Below are 14602 nucleotides of genomic sequence, written 5' to 3' on the forward strand. Positions count from 1 at the left end.
CCACCCATCCTCTTCTTTCTTCACCTCGTCTCTTCATTGCCTCCTACGATTGTGCGAGAGTTGGGCCGATGTTATAGTACATAGTTGGTGATCCAATTGCTAATATATGCGCTTCTCGCCAAATGTCATCACGAACATGTCTACGGATTTTGATCACTCAAGATCTTTGCATAAATCGGCGAACAGACACATAGTTGGCTTCTTATAAATATAGCCAATGAAATTCTAAAGCTCTTAGTCCTGTTGTTTTCAGGCCTCTGTGCTCTCTGCACATGTCTAAGATAGTAAATGGCCTCATATTCATTCTTCGCCCAGTCTCCGCTGCAGGCATGGATACAGCGGTAAGTGTTATCACCCTTCATTAGGATATCGCTGACAGGTGTGAGTAAGATGTCGTCCAAAAAGTAACAGCCCTATAAATGCCCTTACGTACGTTAGCACTGGACCACCACCAGTCATTCGGCGAATGTCAGATTTATTTCGAATGCACCGCTATTCAATGCTAGTATATAATTGACTCGATAGAGCGGAGCCCTTTTTTGTATGACACTCGGCTCGCTGACCCTTAGTCCTTGTTATAAAATTCATCCACTATCCGCCCGGCTTCTCGATGTCCACCGCGTCGTTGCGGTTATAATGAATCTTAGTAGCGTAGATGAGTATATTGAGAGGGTCCTTCGGGTATGGCCCTAGCCCCTCGCGAGTTGATTCTAAACCACTACCGACTAGACTAGGAGCAGATTTGTCTAGTGGTCAAATCAACTTTGCGAGGGGTCGGGGTAAATGAAATCTACTAATCTACTACTACAACTACTACCTTGTATCTTGCGGACCTACAACTTGATCAATGATGGGTGGCTCAAAACCCTCTCTGTGTATTGATGTCACGGAGCAGCGCGTTGAGTTCATTGCTGCGATATGCCTAATAATTTCTATGCGCCACTGTTAAGATCCAAAATACAGCAAAATTTGTGCTGAACCCCATACAAAATCCGTGAGAGTCAACAGGCAAGATTAGCTTTGAGCCTCTTTGAAATAGTTGCACTACATCTCCTGTAAGGTTAAGCCTGTGTGCCGGAAGTGGCCCTCTGCGTTTTTCCTTCTTGCGCCGACGATGTCAACATACCATTCGAGGAAGGTGTCAAATCCTTGGTCCGGATTTTCTTCGTAAGAGTGCCAATTTCGCCGAATGAAGGCTTTCATTTCAGCAAAGAACTCCTCAATATGATTTAAACCTGGAGAATATGGAGGTCGGCTCGGGCCATTTCCCACAATGCTTAAGAAGCTGCGCAATAAAATTCTTAAAGACAAAAGCATCGGTTGAGCCTTAGAACACTCAAGACAAAACAATGCCATCTTGAGTATAGGCAGGCAGTATCTGATATCGTCTATCACGATGGAATTTAGATACTTGAACTGGTGCCATACCTAGTGGGGACCAACCCGTTCGCCTAAAGCCTATCCTTTTATCGCATCTAGACTCATTCATATATATAAGATCGTAAGTCTGTAAGTCAGAGATAAAGTGGAGGTATCCGTCACGCAGGTCTAAATTGCGCTCTCGGGCCTTAACTCGGGGTGAGCACTAAAACGGAAAGGGAAATCCATCTCGCTCGGCCTAAAATCCGGTGTATATGTTTTTATAGTTGCTATAGTAGCTTTACCTGATACATTTGATATAATCGGTCAACTCCAAGAATGGAGTCTGATTGACCCCAACAATGAAGATGGCGACTCCAACGAGTATGGGGTCACTAGTGTATACTTCAATGAGAAAAAGGATAGGCTGGAAGTGAGTATACAGTGCACAATGTTCATGGCAACTCGAATTATATGATACTCCCGGGGATTCGAATCTAAACAAAAGACACCTGAATATTTGCAGATACGTCTCTAAAAGAGTAAACTAATTGGAGAACATGTCGACTCCATATTGCGGGGATTGGAAGTAAACCGGGGACTATCGCGGACTACGGACTTTTGTCCGCCCACTCCACTTCTTATCAACGCTCATACTCCAACACTCCAGCTTTATAAACCGATAGGACGCCGCATTATGGCTTGTTCTCACTTTTTGCGAACTCTCCGAACGTCCCTTCAATCTTCCAAGCCTGTCTCTCTATACTCTACTCGAACGTTTTCTCCACGACAAGCTATGTTGACAACGGAGCTCTCCGAGACTGAGGTCTCTGCACTCAGAGCCAACAAGGAACGCCTGGCTCACGATCTTCACCACTCGTGTCAATGGGGATCCGGAATCAGATGGGGAGAGTAAGCTACATATATACTTTCTAAGGTTGCTGGAGAACGACCGCTAATAAAAGCCTCGGTGATTGATAGTGGACCTACAGATACTGGCATGCAGCGCCTGGCTCTTTCAGAAGACGACAAGGGTGTCCGTGATTGGTTTATCCAGACCATGAAAGATCTCAAGTGCAACGTCATTGTGGACGAGATGGGTAATATCTTTGCTGTTCGTCCTGGTCGCAGGGCGGACGTACCTGCCACATTCATTGGAAGTCATCTCGATACACAACCGACTGGTGGGCGATACGATGGTATTCTGGGCGTGTTGGCAGGTATCGAAGTCATCAAGACCATGAACGATATGGGTCTGGAGACAGAAGGTGGAGTCGGAGTTGTCGACTGGACCAAGTAAGATCCCAACTCGCAACTTGGAAAAAGGAATATCACTGACCGTTTCCAGCGAGGAGGGAGCCCGATTCCCAATCAGCATGATCTCAAGTGGTGTATGGGCCGAGTGCATCCCATTGGCACATGCGCATAATCTTAAAGAGGTGCCAACCGTGGCATCGCTGCCAACAGCGGCATCGGCACCAGAGACCATGAAGAGTGCCCTACAGAAGATTGGTTACTTGGGTGATGTCCCATGCTCATACAAATCGACGCCGATGGCCGCCCATTTCGAAGTTCATATTGAGCAAGGTCCATACCTGGTGTCGGCAAACCAGCGAGTGGGAGTTGTGACAGCCGTACAGGCCTACAGATGGTTCCGTCTCAACGTCATCGGTCGAGATACACACACAGGAACCACCGCCTTTGAACATCGAGCAGACGCCCTCTATGCATTCGCGCAAATGATGGTGCGTGCACGCGAAGTGGCAGCTTCAAAGGGTTGTCTAGCCAGTGTTGGCATTGTCGAGGCAAAGCCCGGTAGTGTGAACACAGTTCCTGGAGAGGTGAGCTTTAGCTTGGACATCCGTGGACCCGAGACAGAGTTAGTTGTCGAAGTCGAGAAGCAGTTGCGCACGGATTTCGATGCTATTGCTGCCGCTGAGGGTGCTGGTATTGGTAAGCCTTGCCGTGTCGAGTGGACTCTCGACTTCGACTCGCCTGCTGTTAAGTTCCATGAGGATTGCATTGATTGCGTGCAGCAGTCAGCTCAGGCTGTTGTTGCAGATGCTTCTGTTGCGGATACAAAGTCACTTGTACGGACCATTATGAGTGGTGCTGGTCATGACAGTGTCTTTACCTCCAAGCGTGTCCCAACGAGCATGATCTTTATCCCATGCAAGGATGGTCTCAGTCATCACCCTGAGGAGTTCTCCACGGCCGATGATTGTGCCACTGGAGCATCTGTCATTTTGCAGGCTGTGGTCCGCTATGACCGAAAGAGGTTCTTGTAAGGGCATGTGCTCGCTTTAGCCTAACAGAAAGGCCTTGTATATAGACCAAAACGTGCAGATATCTTAGTATGCAGACATGCCGACTAGCCAAGCTGTAAGACCAACACGAAGATTACGAATAGACTAATTTCAGTCAAGTCATGAATTTACCATTGAATCAATACATATCAATCCACATGAGATCTACATCATTAAGTCAATCTACATCATCAAACCAGTGGAAACATAAATTTCTTCTTTTTATTTTGTTTCCTGTATCCCCACAAGTCCCAGTAAAGCTGGAACGAGATTAGGTGCACCGAGGGTAAGGCCCGTTTCAAGTTGCCCCTAGTCCGGCAGCCGAATTCGGATACACCATCAAGACTCTAGATTGACCGAGAAGTGGTTGACAGGACACCAATGCCTCTCAGCATTTACTCCTGGGGAGCGGCACCACGGCCACGGCCGAGGCCACCACGGAAAGAGGGAGCGAACTCGCCGGGGGCACCGCCCTCCTTTCCACCCTCCTCGCGACGGCGGTAACCACCCTCGCGGCCACCACGGCCACCCTCACGGGGACCGCGACGCTCACCGCGCTGCTCCTCACCGCCCATCATGCCGCGGGGGGGAGCGTGGGAACGCTGCTGCTTGATGTGGGTGGCGGGGACAACCTCAGCGGGGAGGTGGAGCCACTCACGGAGGTAGTCCAGACCCTATTATTCGATTAGTATTCGGATACATGGACGCGTTAGATGTGGATGGATCGTACCTCGGGGGTGAGGGTGTAGTAGTAGTACTGCCACGAGAACTGAGTCTTGACAAAGCCACGGGAGTCCAGGGACTGGAGGGCCTTGATGACATAGAGGTTCTTGGTGTCAATGTCACCGTGCTTGGGAAGGTTGAAGTCCTTCTTGGCCACGAGCACTCCCTCTAGAATATAGGTTAGTGAATCCGCACATAGATAACTCGATCGTAAGTCGCAAAGTCGCGGGGACGTCGACGAGGTTTCTCGTTACATACCACGGAAGAGGTACTCGTGGATCTTCTTGCGGTCGTCCTTGGGGATAAGCCTGTGCCATTGTTAGTGAATCAGTCGGAATTAATCGCAAAAACGAGGATACGTACATTGTCGCGAGTTCCTGGTGCAAGTCGGGGAATCGCTTTGACAACGCCCGAAAATAATAGTTGATTTAAATGATGGATGAAGAGTGGAGCTTCGCAGCGAGAAAAGTGCGACGGTCCGAATTGGGTGTAGGGTTAGCACCCTAATCAATTTGTGGTTCAGGTCACATGATACATCCCATCACATAATGTGGCTGTCACGTGAGAGGTACCACAAAGTTCGATGACTAATATATATGATGAGTCATCCTGGCTGTGGCGCGCCCGATCCTTGATCTTATCGCAACATCTTCGATGTTTCAAGCCTACAACGGTACTTTCTTCCTCGAAACAAGCACAAATCGCCAGTCGCAAACTCCTATTGTCTTCTCGGAAGTTACTTCTGACACACTTGCAATATGGCTCCCTCAAATGTCAACATCCTATTGTCCTCCTTTCCAGGACTGTCGCTGCCGTCGACACTTTCGTTCACCTTGCCATCGACATCGAGCACATCAGACCTGACGGCCAAGATCGCCTCATATCTCCCATCCCCACTCTCTCTTCAGTCACTCGTCCTTACTACAACAAATAACAAACACCTCACCGCCACCTCTGAATCTATCCTATCTTTCCTCCCGATCCGCGATGGCGTCTTCACCTCTACACTTCTTCCTCTGCGCCTGTCAGCCCCCACCTGCGGTGGTAAAGGTGGTTTCGGCTCCCAACTGCGTGCCGCCGGTGGCCGCATGTCCAGCAAGCGCAAGCGCAATCAAGGCGACAACAATGGCTCCAGTCGCAACCTCGATGGCCGCAGACTGCGCACTGTCAACGAGGCAAAGGCTCTCGCGGAATACCTCGCTGTCAAGCCAGAGATGGACAAGAAGGAGAAGGAGGAACGCCAACGCCGCTGGCAGGCAGTGGTGGAGATGGCTGAAAAGCGCCAAGACGAAGTGAAGAATGGCAACGGCAGGCAGATGGTGGATGGACAGTGGATGGAAGACAGGGAAGAAATGAGCGAAAGGGCCCGCGAGGCAGTTCTACAGGCCATGAAGGATGGCGAATGGACAGACAATCTTCGCGACACAATCCTGGGTGGATCTAGTACCAGCGCCAGCGATGAGGGCAGTGAGGAGGATGCTTCATCTAGCGAGGATGAAGAGAGTGAGGGAAATGGAGAATCATCCAATGCTGCTGCTGGGCCCTCTGTGCCTCAAAAGGCTGCACCCAGGAAGTTCATCGGTTTCGATGACGACGACGAGTTCATGAGCGACTCCGATGACGAGATGGATGAATCTGACAAGGGAAAGGGAAAGGCGCGTGCTTGATATTTCATCATCATCAATATTTGTCCATGGTTCACGACGGCGTTCTTTTTCTACTACTTTCAGGGATTCTCTAGCGTATGTGTTTCAGCGCCTTCTGTGTCAATAACTTCAGCCTCCGATTGGGGAATTCAATGCAAAAGTTGTCTACTACCACCAATTCAAGCCTCAATTTAAGTCTATCAACATGTAAAATTATGAACAATCCTTGTTGCGCAGCCTTGGCTCATACTTATGCTGAGTACGGCGGCCTGAACTTGCCATGTGCGCTATCGATAGATAACTGTCTCCAAAGAAAAAAAGGCTCCGCAACTCCGCAATTTCACACGCCATCATGTCGCTCTGCTCTCGGGGCGCAGTGTTCAGAAATCCGAGATTAAATCTGCTGCGCCTGATTCCAAAGACCATTCCTCGATCACAGGCCCAAACGCTCTTTTCACAATCGCGCGCCGCGCCACAATCCAAAGTCCTTGCGGACCTCCGCACGCAATGCCGATGCTTCTCAACAGCTCGCTTCCAGCGAGAACAGCTCCCAGCTGAGCCTCAAACCGAATCCCTGGCCGATTCCCTGCCTGTATGCTGTCCAGGATGTGGCGCATACTCTCAAACAGTTGAGGAAAACGAGCCAGGATACTATGGTACATCACGAAAGCAGATTCGGAAGCTACTCGCCGTGAGAAAGGAAGCAATCGAAGCCCAGAATACACAACAAAACGATGTCGTATCTACTGAGGGAGATGACTTGAGCGCACAGCAGAATGATGCAATCGAGGAGGCAGTGCCACCCAAGCCCATTCAAGGTGAAGCATCTAGACTATTGCTTAAGCGCACCATTTGCTGACTGAATACAAAGATGGTGCTTTTCCGGATGAAGCTGTCGATCCCGAGGACAAACCTCTTGGGTCTCCGGGTCGAATTACCGAAGTCTGCGATCGTTGCCACGACTTGATACACCACAACAAGGCAGTCTCTTCACCTAAGCCGACTATTACGTCTATACGAAGCTATTTGGAAGAATCACCCTACAAACATAACCGTGTTTACCATATTATCGATGCTGCGGATTTTCCAATGTCTCTCGTTCCACGAATTCATTGGGCTTTAATGCTGCAGGAGCAACGTTCACGGAACCGACGCTCTACGAATGAGACATACCAACGCGGAAGAAAGCTCCCAACACTATCATTCATCATCACGCGCTCCGACCTTTTGGCGGCAACGAAAGATCAGGTAGATTCGAAGATGGAGTACATTCGCACAGAGCTCCGCGCAGCTTTGGGAAGATCGGGGAGGGAGGCCCGTTTGGGCAACGTGCACATGATTAGCGCACACCGTGGTTGGTGGACCAAGGAAGTCAAGGAAGAGATCCGAGAGCATGGTGGCGGCATTTGGGTCGTTGGCAAGGCAAACGTCGGAAAGAGCAGCTTCATTGAAGCTTGTTTCCCCAAGGATTCCAAGAATGTGGACAAAATCGAAGAGTGGATTCAACGCCGCCGCGGGGAAGAAGAGATTCCAAACCAGCGAGAGGCCACTCTTCTTAACCCCGACAGCCTTCTGCCCCCTGCCCCTCGCGAGGATCTCTATCCTGTGCTCCCAGTCGTGTCTTCCCTTCCAGGCACTACAGTCTCGCCTATCCGTATTCCATTCGGTCGCGGAAAGGGCGAGGTCATCGATTTGCCCGGCCTAGAGCGTGGTCTATTGGAGGACTTCGTTAAGGATGAACATAAGCGTGATTTGATCATGACGAAGCGGGTCAAACCTGAACGTTCGACCATTAAACCCGGCCAGTCTCTTCTACTCGGTGGTGGTCTTATCCGCATCACCCCAGTGAACCCCCAAGATACGCTCATGTCTGCCAGTTTCCTGCCTCTCGAGTCTCATATTACCAATACACAGAAAGCAATTGAGACTCAGGCGGAGGAAAGCCCCTACCGGGGGACTGTCATCATGAAAGAAGGAACCGGCAGCGCAATGGCCTCAGCCGGTACATTCGATTTGAAGTGGGATACCACTAACTCAAATCTTCCTACCTCACTCGCCAAAGCTATACATGACAGGGGGATTCCAGTGCCTTCATTGCCATACCGCGTGATGTCGGCAGATATTCTCGTCGAGGGCTGCGGCTGGATAGAGCTCAGTATACAAATCCGCAGCAAGCGGGATACTGAAGACGAACCTTCCTATCCCCAAGTCGAGGTTTTCACTCCCAATGGAAAGCATATTGGGTCTCGGCGTCCGATTGAATGTTGGAGCTTTATTGCAGAGAAGAAAAAACTCGACAAGCGCAAACGGCCGCGGACGAGATATTGATTGTAATTTAGGTACTGGACGTGTACATTAGGCCATTTAGCATAGCCCGGCGTTTCTCCTCTCTTATACATATGTACAATATATTCTTGTTATGCTCAACTTCATGTATAGCATCAAATCTCCACATAGTTGGTTTCGTACTTTGTACGAGTCGTCCCCACGGTCCCCCACAGGTGGGGGCCGGGGGCATCACACTTAGACTTTCACCTTAATTCATTTAACTTCCTTCCACCGACTTTATTTCGACTCCTTGTTTATTTTTTTGGAGTATCTTCTTTCGAGTTATTTCACTGTGTTTGTTCAACTGTGCAATTGGCTCATCCAGTGTTGACGTCGCTCAAATATCCAGTCTGGATTTCATAATATATCGCTCCTTGACATTCAGCAAATCGAAATCCACGCTTGTCTATCCCATGATGTTATCCCTTCGAGGAACCGAAAATGTCAGAGAACTGGCTATTCCCTGGCGCTTTAGCCTAACCCAAACCTATGATCCAAAAGAGAATCCGACAGGGCTCATCTCATTTGGCATGGCGGAGAATGTTTCTATATCCCCCGCAATCTGAAATCCAAAAGCTAACTTCCAACCAGAGACCAATGAGAGCAGAGATCGCCAAATATATCAACGAAAAGGTGCATATACTAATCTTCGACTTCATGTCGACATACTGCCAATTGACCGAAAGAACCCAAAAATCCCACCCTAACACCCTCGCATAGGTCGTCTTCACACAGGATTCTATCAGCTACCGCCCAAATGCACCAACAGCTGCAAGACTTCCTGCCGCTGCAGCAGTTCATTTGAACAATATCCTCAAACCACATGTCCCAATTGATCCAGAGCATATATTTGTCGCAGACTCTCCAACTTCTCTTGGCAGTATGCTGGGATACAATCTCGCGGAACGCGGGGACGGGATCCTCGTCAGCAGACCTGTATACGGCCGCTTCGAGCTTGACTACGGCGTTGAATCTGGCGTTACAATGGTATATGCCGACACATCTTCGGAAGAGGCATTCTCTGCTGCTTCTGTGGAGAAGTATGAGCTAGCCTTGAAGGCTGCCAAGGAACACGGCAAGAAGATCCGAGCTGTGCTGCTCGTCAATCCGCATAACCCCGTTGGTGAGTGAGATATGCCGTTGGTCCATTGAATTGAACTAATTGGCAACCACCAGGTCGTTGTTACCCTGTCGAGACACTCAAGGCTATTGCCCGATTCTGCAACAAGCACAGTCTCCATCTCATCAGTGATGAAGTCTACGCTTCCTGTGTGTTTGATTCTGGTGACCCCGAGGCTGTACCGTTTACGTCAATCCTCTCGCTGGATTTTGCGGGATTGATAGATCCTAATCTGGTCCACGTGTTGTATGGCTTCAGCAAGGTAAGCATCGGATAATATCAATAAAGGCGACAGACCTGATTTTATCTTATTATAGGACTTCGCTTCCGGAGGCCTTCACCTTGGGTTCCTGGTGACCCAAAATCAACAGCTTCGTCAAGCGTGCAAAGCAATCCTGTGAGACCTCTCTCCCCCTTGCACCACGGAGGTATATAATGTTTGACATGAAACTGACTCTATATAGGAGACTCCACGGTGCTTCACAAGCAGCGGTAACAATTGGTACCACGATTCTAGAAGACCAAGCTTTTGTGTCAAGCTTCACAGCAAAATCAAGACGGGGTCTCGCTTCAGCCTACCAGCTTACAACCTCGGTGCTCAATGAGGAGGGAATCAACTATATCAAGGGCGGGTGAGTATACAAACTCTGACGAGACATTATCCAAATCTTCATCTAATCCGGTCTTCAGAAACGCTGGCTTCTTCGTCTACGTCGATTTATCACCTTATCTTCCCGTTGACAGTGCTCTTTCTCCGCGACAACGGGAATTTGCTCTTGCACAGAGCCTTGTCGATGCTGGTGTCTTTTTGCATCCTGCAGAAGAGCATTCGCAGGATATTGGGTGGTTTCGGCTGGTTTTCTCTCAGGAGGAAGAGATATTGAAGGAAGGTCTTGATAGGTGAGTTCTTTGCTTATTATTGCTATACACTGGTTTGGTCGGTTGATTGATGATTCTTTCGTGACGTTTATAGATTGTTGGGCGTTTTGAAGAGTGCTTGAAGTGTGCTCCATGTCACCATCAAGACTTCAAGATTCAGCAGCACTGGGATAGAATCCTTTGTTTAGTTCATGACTAAGAGGCCAGGAATATAACTGAAAAATTGAAATGCTATATGCTATATGTTTTATTTTATTTTCGCAAAGTCATCAAGCATGATTTTCGAAACTGATAAATGAGACTGTATTTTTCAAAGAAATGTCGTTTATTCGACATTGACAAACTGGAATGTGGGAGTTCCAGGCACGGCATTCTCACCGGACAGACCCTCACGCTTCTCGCCAGTGCCAACAACCTCACCAGTCTTGCCACCCTCATCAACAGCAATGACCTCAATCTCCTTGAAACCGGAGGTGCGCTTGAGACCACCCACCATCTCGGAAATAACGGCGAACTCATCGAAGGGAAGCTTGCGGTCGAAGACAGTAGCGGGGGACTCGCCAGCGTGGACCAGACGGCGCTTCAGGCTCTGGACGAAAGGCATGGCCTTCTTCATCTCACCGAGCTTGCCGACCTTTCCGTTGAGCTCCTTGTCGTTGAAGGAGAGGTTCAGCGAGTCGAAGGACTCGCGCACCAGATCAATGTACTTCTCCTGCCAGTTGGGGTACTTCTTGGCAACGAAGATGGTAAGCTTCTTGGGCTTGCGGGGGTCGAAGCCAATGTTCTTGCCCTTGGAGAGCTTCTTGGTGAAGTTGGCCTCGGAGCCCATGATGTTGCTTGCGGTACCACGGACGTAGTTCTGAGCGGCGGTCAGCTCAGGAGAGGGCTCTGGTACGACAGGGAACTGAGCGAAGTGAATAGACTCGGACTATATGATGTTAGATCAAGGTTAAGCATGAAACGGGGGAAGAAAACTGACCTTCTTGAGAACCTCGAGCCAGATGTGCTCAGCCCAATGAGGAATAATGGGTGCCAGCATCAGAGCCTGCAGCTCAATGTAGCGCAGAACGGTATCGCGGTGCATGCCCACGCCGGCGGCGGTAGAAGCCTCACGGTAGCTGTCACGGGAGCTAGTGAAGTCATACAGACCAGACTTAAGAGCAAGCTTGAAGTCGGTGCTAGATAAAGAGTTAGGTATCGATGTCAATGAATCAGATAGAATGAAAACTTACTCCTGGTAATGTTTCTGGGTCTCACGGACCAGGCTGTTAAGCTCGTTGTTGAAGAGCTTGTCAGCGAAGGCATCAGCAGGGCCAGTGCGCAGAGTCTCGTCCTTGGCAACATCCTCGATCCACTCCTTCAAGGTGTAGAGACGCAGAATGTTGCTGTTAGCAACAGACTCCTCGAAGTTGGCATCTTCAATGCTGTCACCAGCATCGGCAAATGCAATACGGGTAGCATCGGCGCCGAACTTATCAACGGCATCCTTGAGAGTCAGGAAGTTACCGGTACTCTTGCTCATCTTCTCGCCGTTGAGGAGCAAGTGGCCGTTAGCACGGACACCACGGGGCCAGTACTCCTTGGGGAAGAGAGCAATGTGGATGTAGAGGAAGAAGGTCAAGTGATTCTGGATCAGGTCCTTGCCGGAGACACGGACATCAAGAGGGTACCAGTATTCGAATTCACGGCGCATTTTCTGCAGAGATTCCTTGCTGATTCCACTGCTAGAGATAAGCTCGTCGCTAATCTCCCGTCTTGTGAAGATGTAATCCCAGACCTCATCGGTCATCTGCTCCGCGGTCACCTTCAGGGAGCCGGTGGTCTTGCCGTACCGATCACCGTGAAGGAGGTGAGCGATGGTGTAGTAGGCCATGTAGACGGTACTGTCACTCAGACTCTCAACTAGGAACTGCTTGTCCCATGGCAGCTGGGATCCGAGACCGTAGGTTCTGGCACATGCCCAGCGGTTCAGCCAGGACAGATTCTTCTCGAAACCGTGCTTGCATTCGGCGGAGTAGGTGTTGAGGTTGTTGACAACGTGGTTCAGGGTTTCCTGCTGCCACTCGGCATCGTTCTCACCGTAGTTCAGGAACCACTGGCCCAGATAAGCAACAACACATTCATCACCACTACGGCTGACAACCTTGCCCATAGGGTCGGCGAAGGGGAAGGCATCCCCACTGTCGTAGAGATCCTTGCGGACCTTCTCCTTAGCATCACTGACGGACTCGCCCTTGTATTTACCAACGAGCATAGTTCCCTTGTAGAAAGCCTCCATGTAGGCCAAGTCCTTGGCCTGGGCAAGCTGGGTGACGTCCTTGGGAGAGTTGATCTTCAGCTCCTTGACCAGAGCAGCGGCGGTCAAGTTGCCGTAAGTAGGGGTATCAATGAGCGGGAAGATTTCCAGCTCAGCCCACTCCTTCTCGATACCATAGTACTCAGCCTTCTTCGCCAGATCCATCATGGTGGCGTAATCGTCGGGGCTGTCGGAGGGGACAGAGGTGACAACACCAGTACCCTTGGATGCCGAAACACTGTCCATAGGCAGAATGCGGACACCTTCGGTGTGGAAAGACAGAGGTGCGTTGACCAGTGTGCCGATGAAGGTGGAACCTGGTGTCTCAAGAACTTGCGGGAGCTCGTCTTGAGTCTTGGGGAACTTATCGCCGAAGAAATGGCCCTGGAAGGCCATGTTCCAAGCAGCACGCTTGGTCACGACAATGTACTCCTTGTCCTTTAGCTTGAAGAGACCGTAGTTGATCTTAGGGCCGACAAAGCAGCAAGTCTGACCATACATGGTCTCGGGACGCAGGGTAGCCGGAACGAAGTATACCTTGGCATCATCCTCGATCTTTCCCTTCACAAGCTCTGCCATTTTCGGCGACCACTCCTTAACCTGGAGCTTGAGCGCAGAGTATTCCTGAGGACCAATGCCCTCACCCTCAGTGCGGTCGTGGTCCATGCAAGGCTGGCCGTCCTTGGGCGAGTAGACGGTGTAACGGTTACCGTACATGATCTTGCCGAGCTCGTGCAGGCGGTTCATTTGCCAGCGCACGAAAGCATCGTAGTAGGGGTTAGCGTCGGTGGTGACGAACTGTCGGCGCCAATCGACGCGGGCACCCATGCTGTCAAGATCACGGATGGCAAGAGGGGGAAAGTGGTCGAGCCAGTGGGCAGCATCGGCAAACTTGTGAATCTCCTCCAGAGGAACACCAATTGCCAGCATGATCTGGAACTGGTATTTCATCTTGACGGTCTTGGCAGCGGCCTTGCTCTTCTTGCCGGAGAACTTCTCGCTTGCCTCAACCTTGGTTTCTTGTGTAGGGGCTGCGCGGAGGTCCTCGGCGGCCTCTGCCTCTTCGTTGTATCCTTCGAAACCCTGACCGAACTTCTTCACCTCGTTGGCGAGCTTATCGGCACAGGCCTTGATAGGCATACCGGTGCAGTGGAAGCCCAGAGGGAAAAGGGCACGCTTGCCCTCCATGCGGGCAAATCCAGCCATGAACTCCACCTTACTGGCAGTGAAACTGTGTCCGGCATGCAGAGTACCGTTCATGTAAGGGTAGGCCATAGTACCGAAGAACTTGGGGTACTTCTCACGGAGCTCGGCGGGGGTCATGGCACCCTGGGGGGCTTCCTCGAATGAGGGCGCATCAACTTCGAAAATCTTGTTGTCCTTCCATTGTGCCTGGTACTTCTTTTCGATTGCGACTAGGGTGTCTCGCTTTTCGGTCTGGCAAGCGAAATGTCAGTTAGTAAATGAAAATCGACGATGGTGGGGGAGGGGTATAATAACATTTTCCAGCTTAAGGGTATTCTTTGAGCTGTTGCTCGGATCGAGCTCAGCTACAGATGCAGCTGCGGCGGCCATTTTTCCTGATTGTCAGAATTGACCTGTAATTCCCTTGAAGAGCGGAGGGGATCAAAAGAAGCGCGGGGCGAGATATAAAATCTGTTTGATTAGTTTGTGAGTCAAAGGTATTTCAAGCGTATCGTATTTTACCGGGGGGGCTCCACACTCGAGATGTACTTTACGATGTTGTAAAGATGGATTGACGTGTAAAGGAGATGATCAATTGGGCTGCTTGACTCGAGATATATATGCAAATTAAGTCATCGGATGAATTCTGAGTCATTGTCTGTTGCTAGAGTGATATTTAACTAAACATGCTCTAACTATGTGACCTGATTAATACCATCTATAGATTGGAGGTCGCACGTGACTATCACGGAGCAACTTC

The 14602-nt window shown here is 50.0% G+C and overlaps 6 protein-coding genes across 6 annotated transcripts; 4 read left to right on the forward strand and 2 right to left on the reverse strand.

Moving 5' to 3' along the window:
- Window positions 1-2155: 2155 nt before the first annotated feature.
- On the forward strand, window positions 2156-3647 carry N7517_006665 (M20 family metallo-hydrolase; the record flags this gene model as incomplete). The annotated part of the gene is made up of 3 exons (XM_056724395.1): window positions 2156-2271; window positions 2341-2655; window positions 2708-3647. The coding sequence occupies 3 exons, from the start codon at window positions 2156-2158 to the stop codon at window positions 3645-3647; spliced, it is 1371 nt and encodes a 456-aa protein (XP_056580645.1).
- Window positions 3648-4060: 413 nt separating this feature from the next.
- On the reverse strand, window positions 4061-4925 carry N7517_006666 (40S ribosomal protein eS10; the record flags this gene model as incomplete). Its single annotated transcript, XM_056724396.1, has 5 exons — window positions 4061-4339; window positions 4396-4556; window positions 4647-4696; window positions 4752-4786; window positions 4917-4925. 5 exons carry the CDS (start codon window positions 4923-4925, stop codon window positions 4061-4063), a joined length of 534 nt encoding a protein of 177 aa, XP_056580646.1.
- A 221-nt stretch (window positions 4926-5146) lies between these two features.
- On the forward strand, window positions 5147-6055 carry N7517_006667 (telomere maintenance SDE2 family protein; the record flags this gene model as incomplete). Its single annotated transcript, XM_056724397.1, has 1 exon — window positions 5147-6055. The coding sequence occupies one exon, from the start codon at window positions 5147-5149 to the stop codon at window positions 6053-6055; it is 909 nt and encodes a 302-aa protein (XP_056580647.1).
- A 331-nt stretch (window positions 6056-6386) lies between these two features.
- Window positions 6387-8362, forward strand: N7517_006668 (uncharacterized protein; the record flags this gene model as incomplete). Its single annotated transcript, XM_056724398.1, has 2 exons — window positions 6387-6852; window positions 6906-8362. The coding sequence occupies 2 exons, from the start codon at window positions 6387-6389 to the stop codon at window positions 8360-8362; spliced, it is 1923 nt and encodes a 640-aa protein (XP_056580648.1).
- A 413-nt stretch (window positions 8363-8775) lies between these two features.
- N7517_006669 (uncharacterized protein) lies at window positions 8776-10386 on the forward strand (the record flags this gene model as incomplete). Its single annotated transcript, XM_056724399.1, has 7 exons — window positions 8776-8904; window positions 8954-8995; window positions 9083-9485; window positions 9539-9744; window positions 9800-9879; window positions 9947-10114; window positions 10173-10386. The coding sequence occupies 7 exons, from the start codon at window positions 8776-8778 to the stop codon at window positions 10384-10386; spliced, it is 1242 nt and encodes a 413-aa protein (XP_056580649.1).
- Window positions 10387-10686: 300 nt separating this feature from the next.
- Window positions 10687-14232, reverse strand: N7517_006670 (leucine--tRNA ligase CDC60; the record flags this gene model as incomplete). Its single annotated transcript, XM_056724400.1, has 4 exons — window positions 10687-11289; window positions 11341-11539; window positions 11594-14094; window positions 14158-14232. 4 exons carry the CDS (start codon window positions 14230-14232, stop codon window positions 10687-10689), a joined length of 3378 nt encoding a protein of 1125 aa, XP_056580650.1.
- Between the last annotated feature and the right edge of the window lie 370 nt (window positions 14233-14602).

This window comes from Penicillium concentricum (assembly GCF_028827145.1).
Source record: "Penicillium concentricum strain IBT 3081 chromosome Unknown utg000002l_segment0_segment0, whole genome shotgun sequence".
NCBI classification, from domain to species: domain Eukaryota; kingdom Fungi; phylum Ascomycota; class Eurotiomycetes; order Eurotiales; family Aspergillaceae; genus Penicillium; species Penicillium concentricum.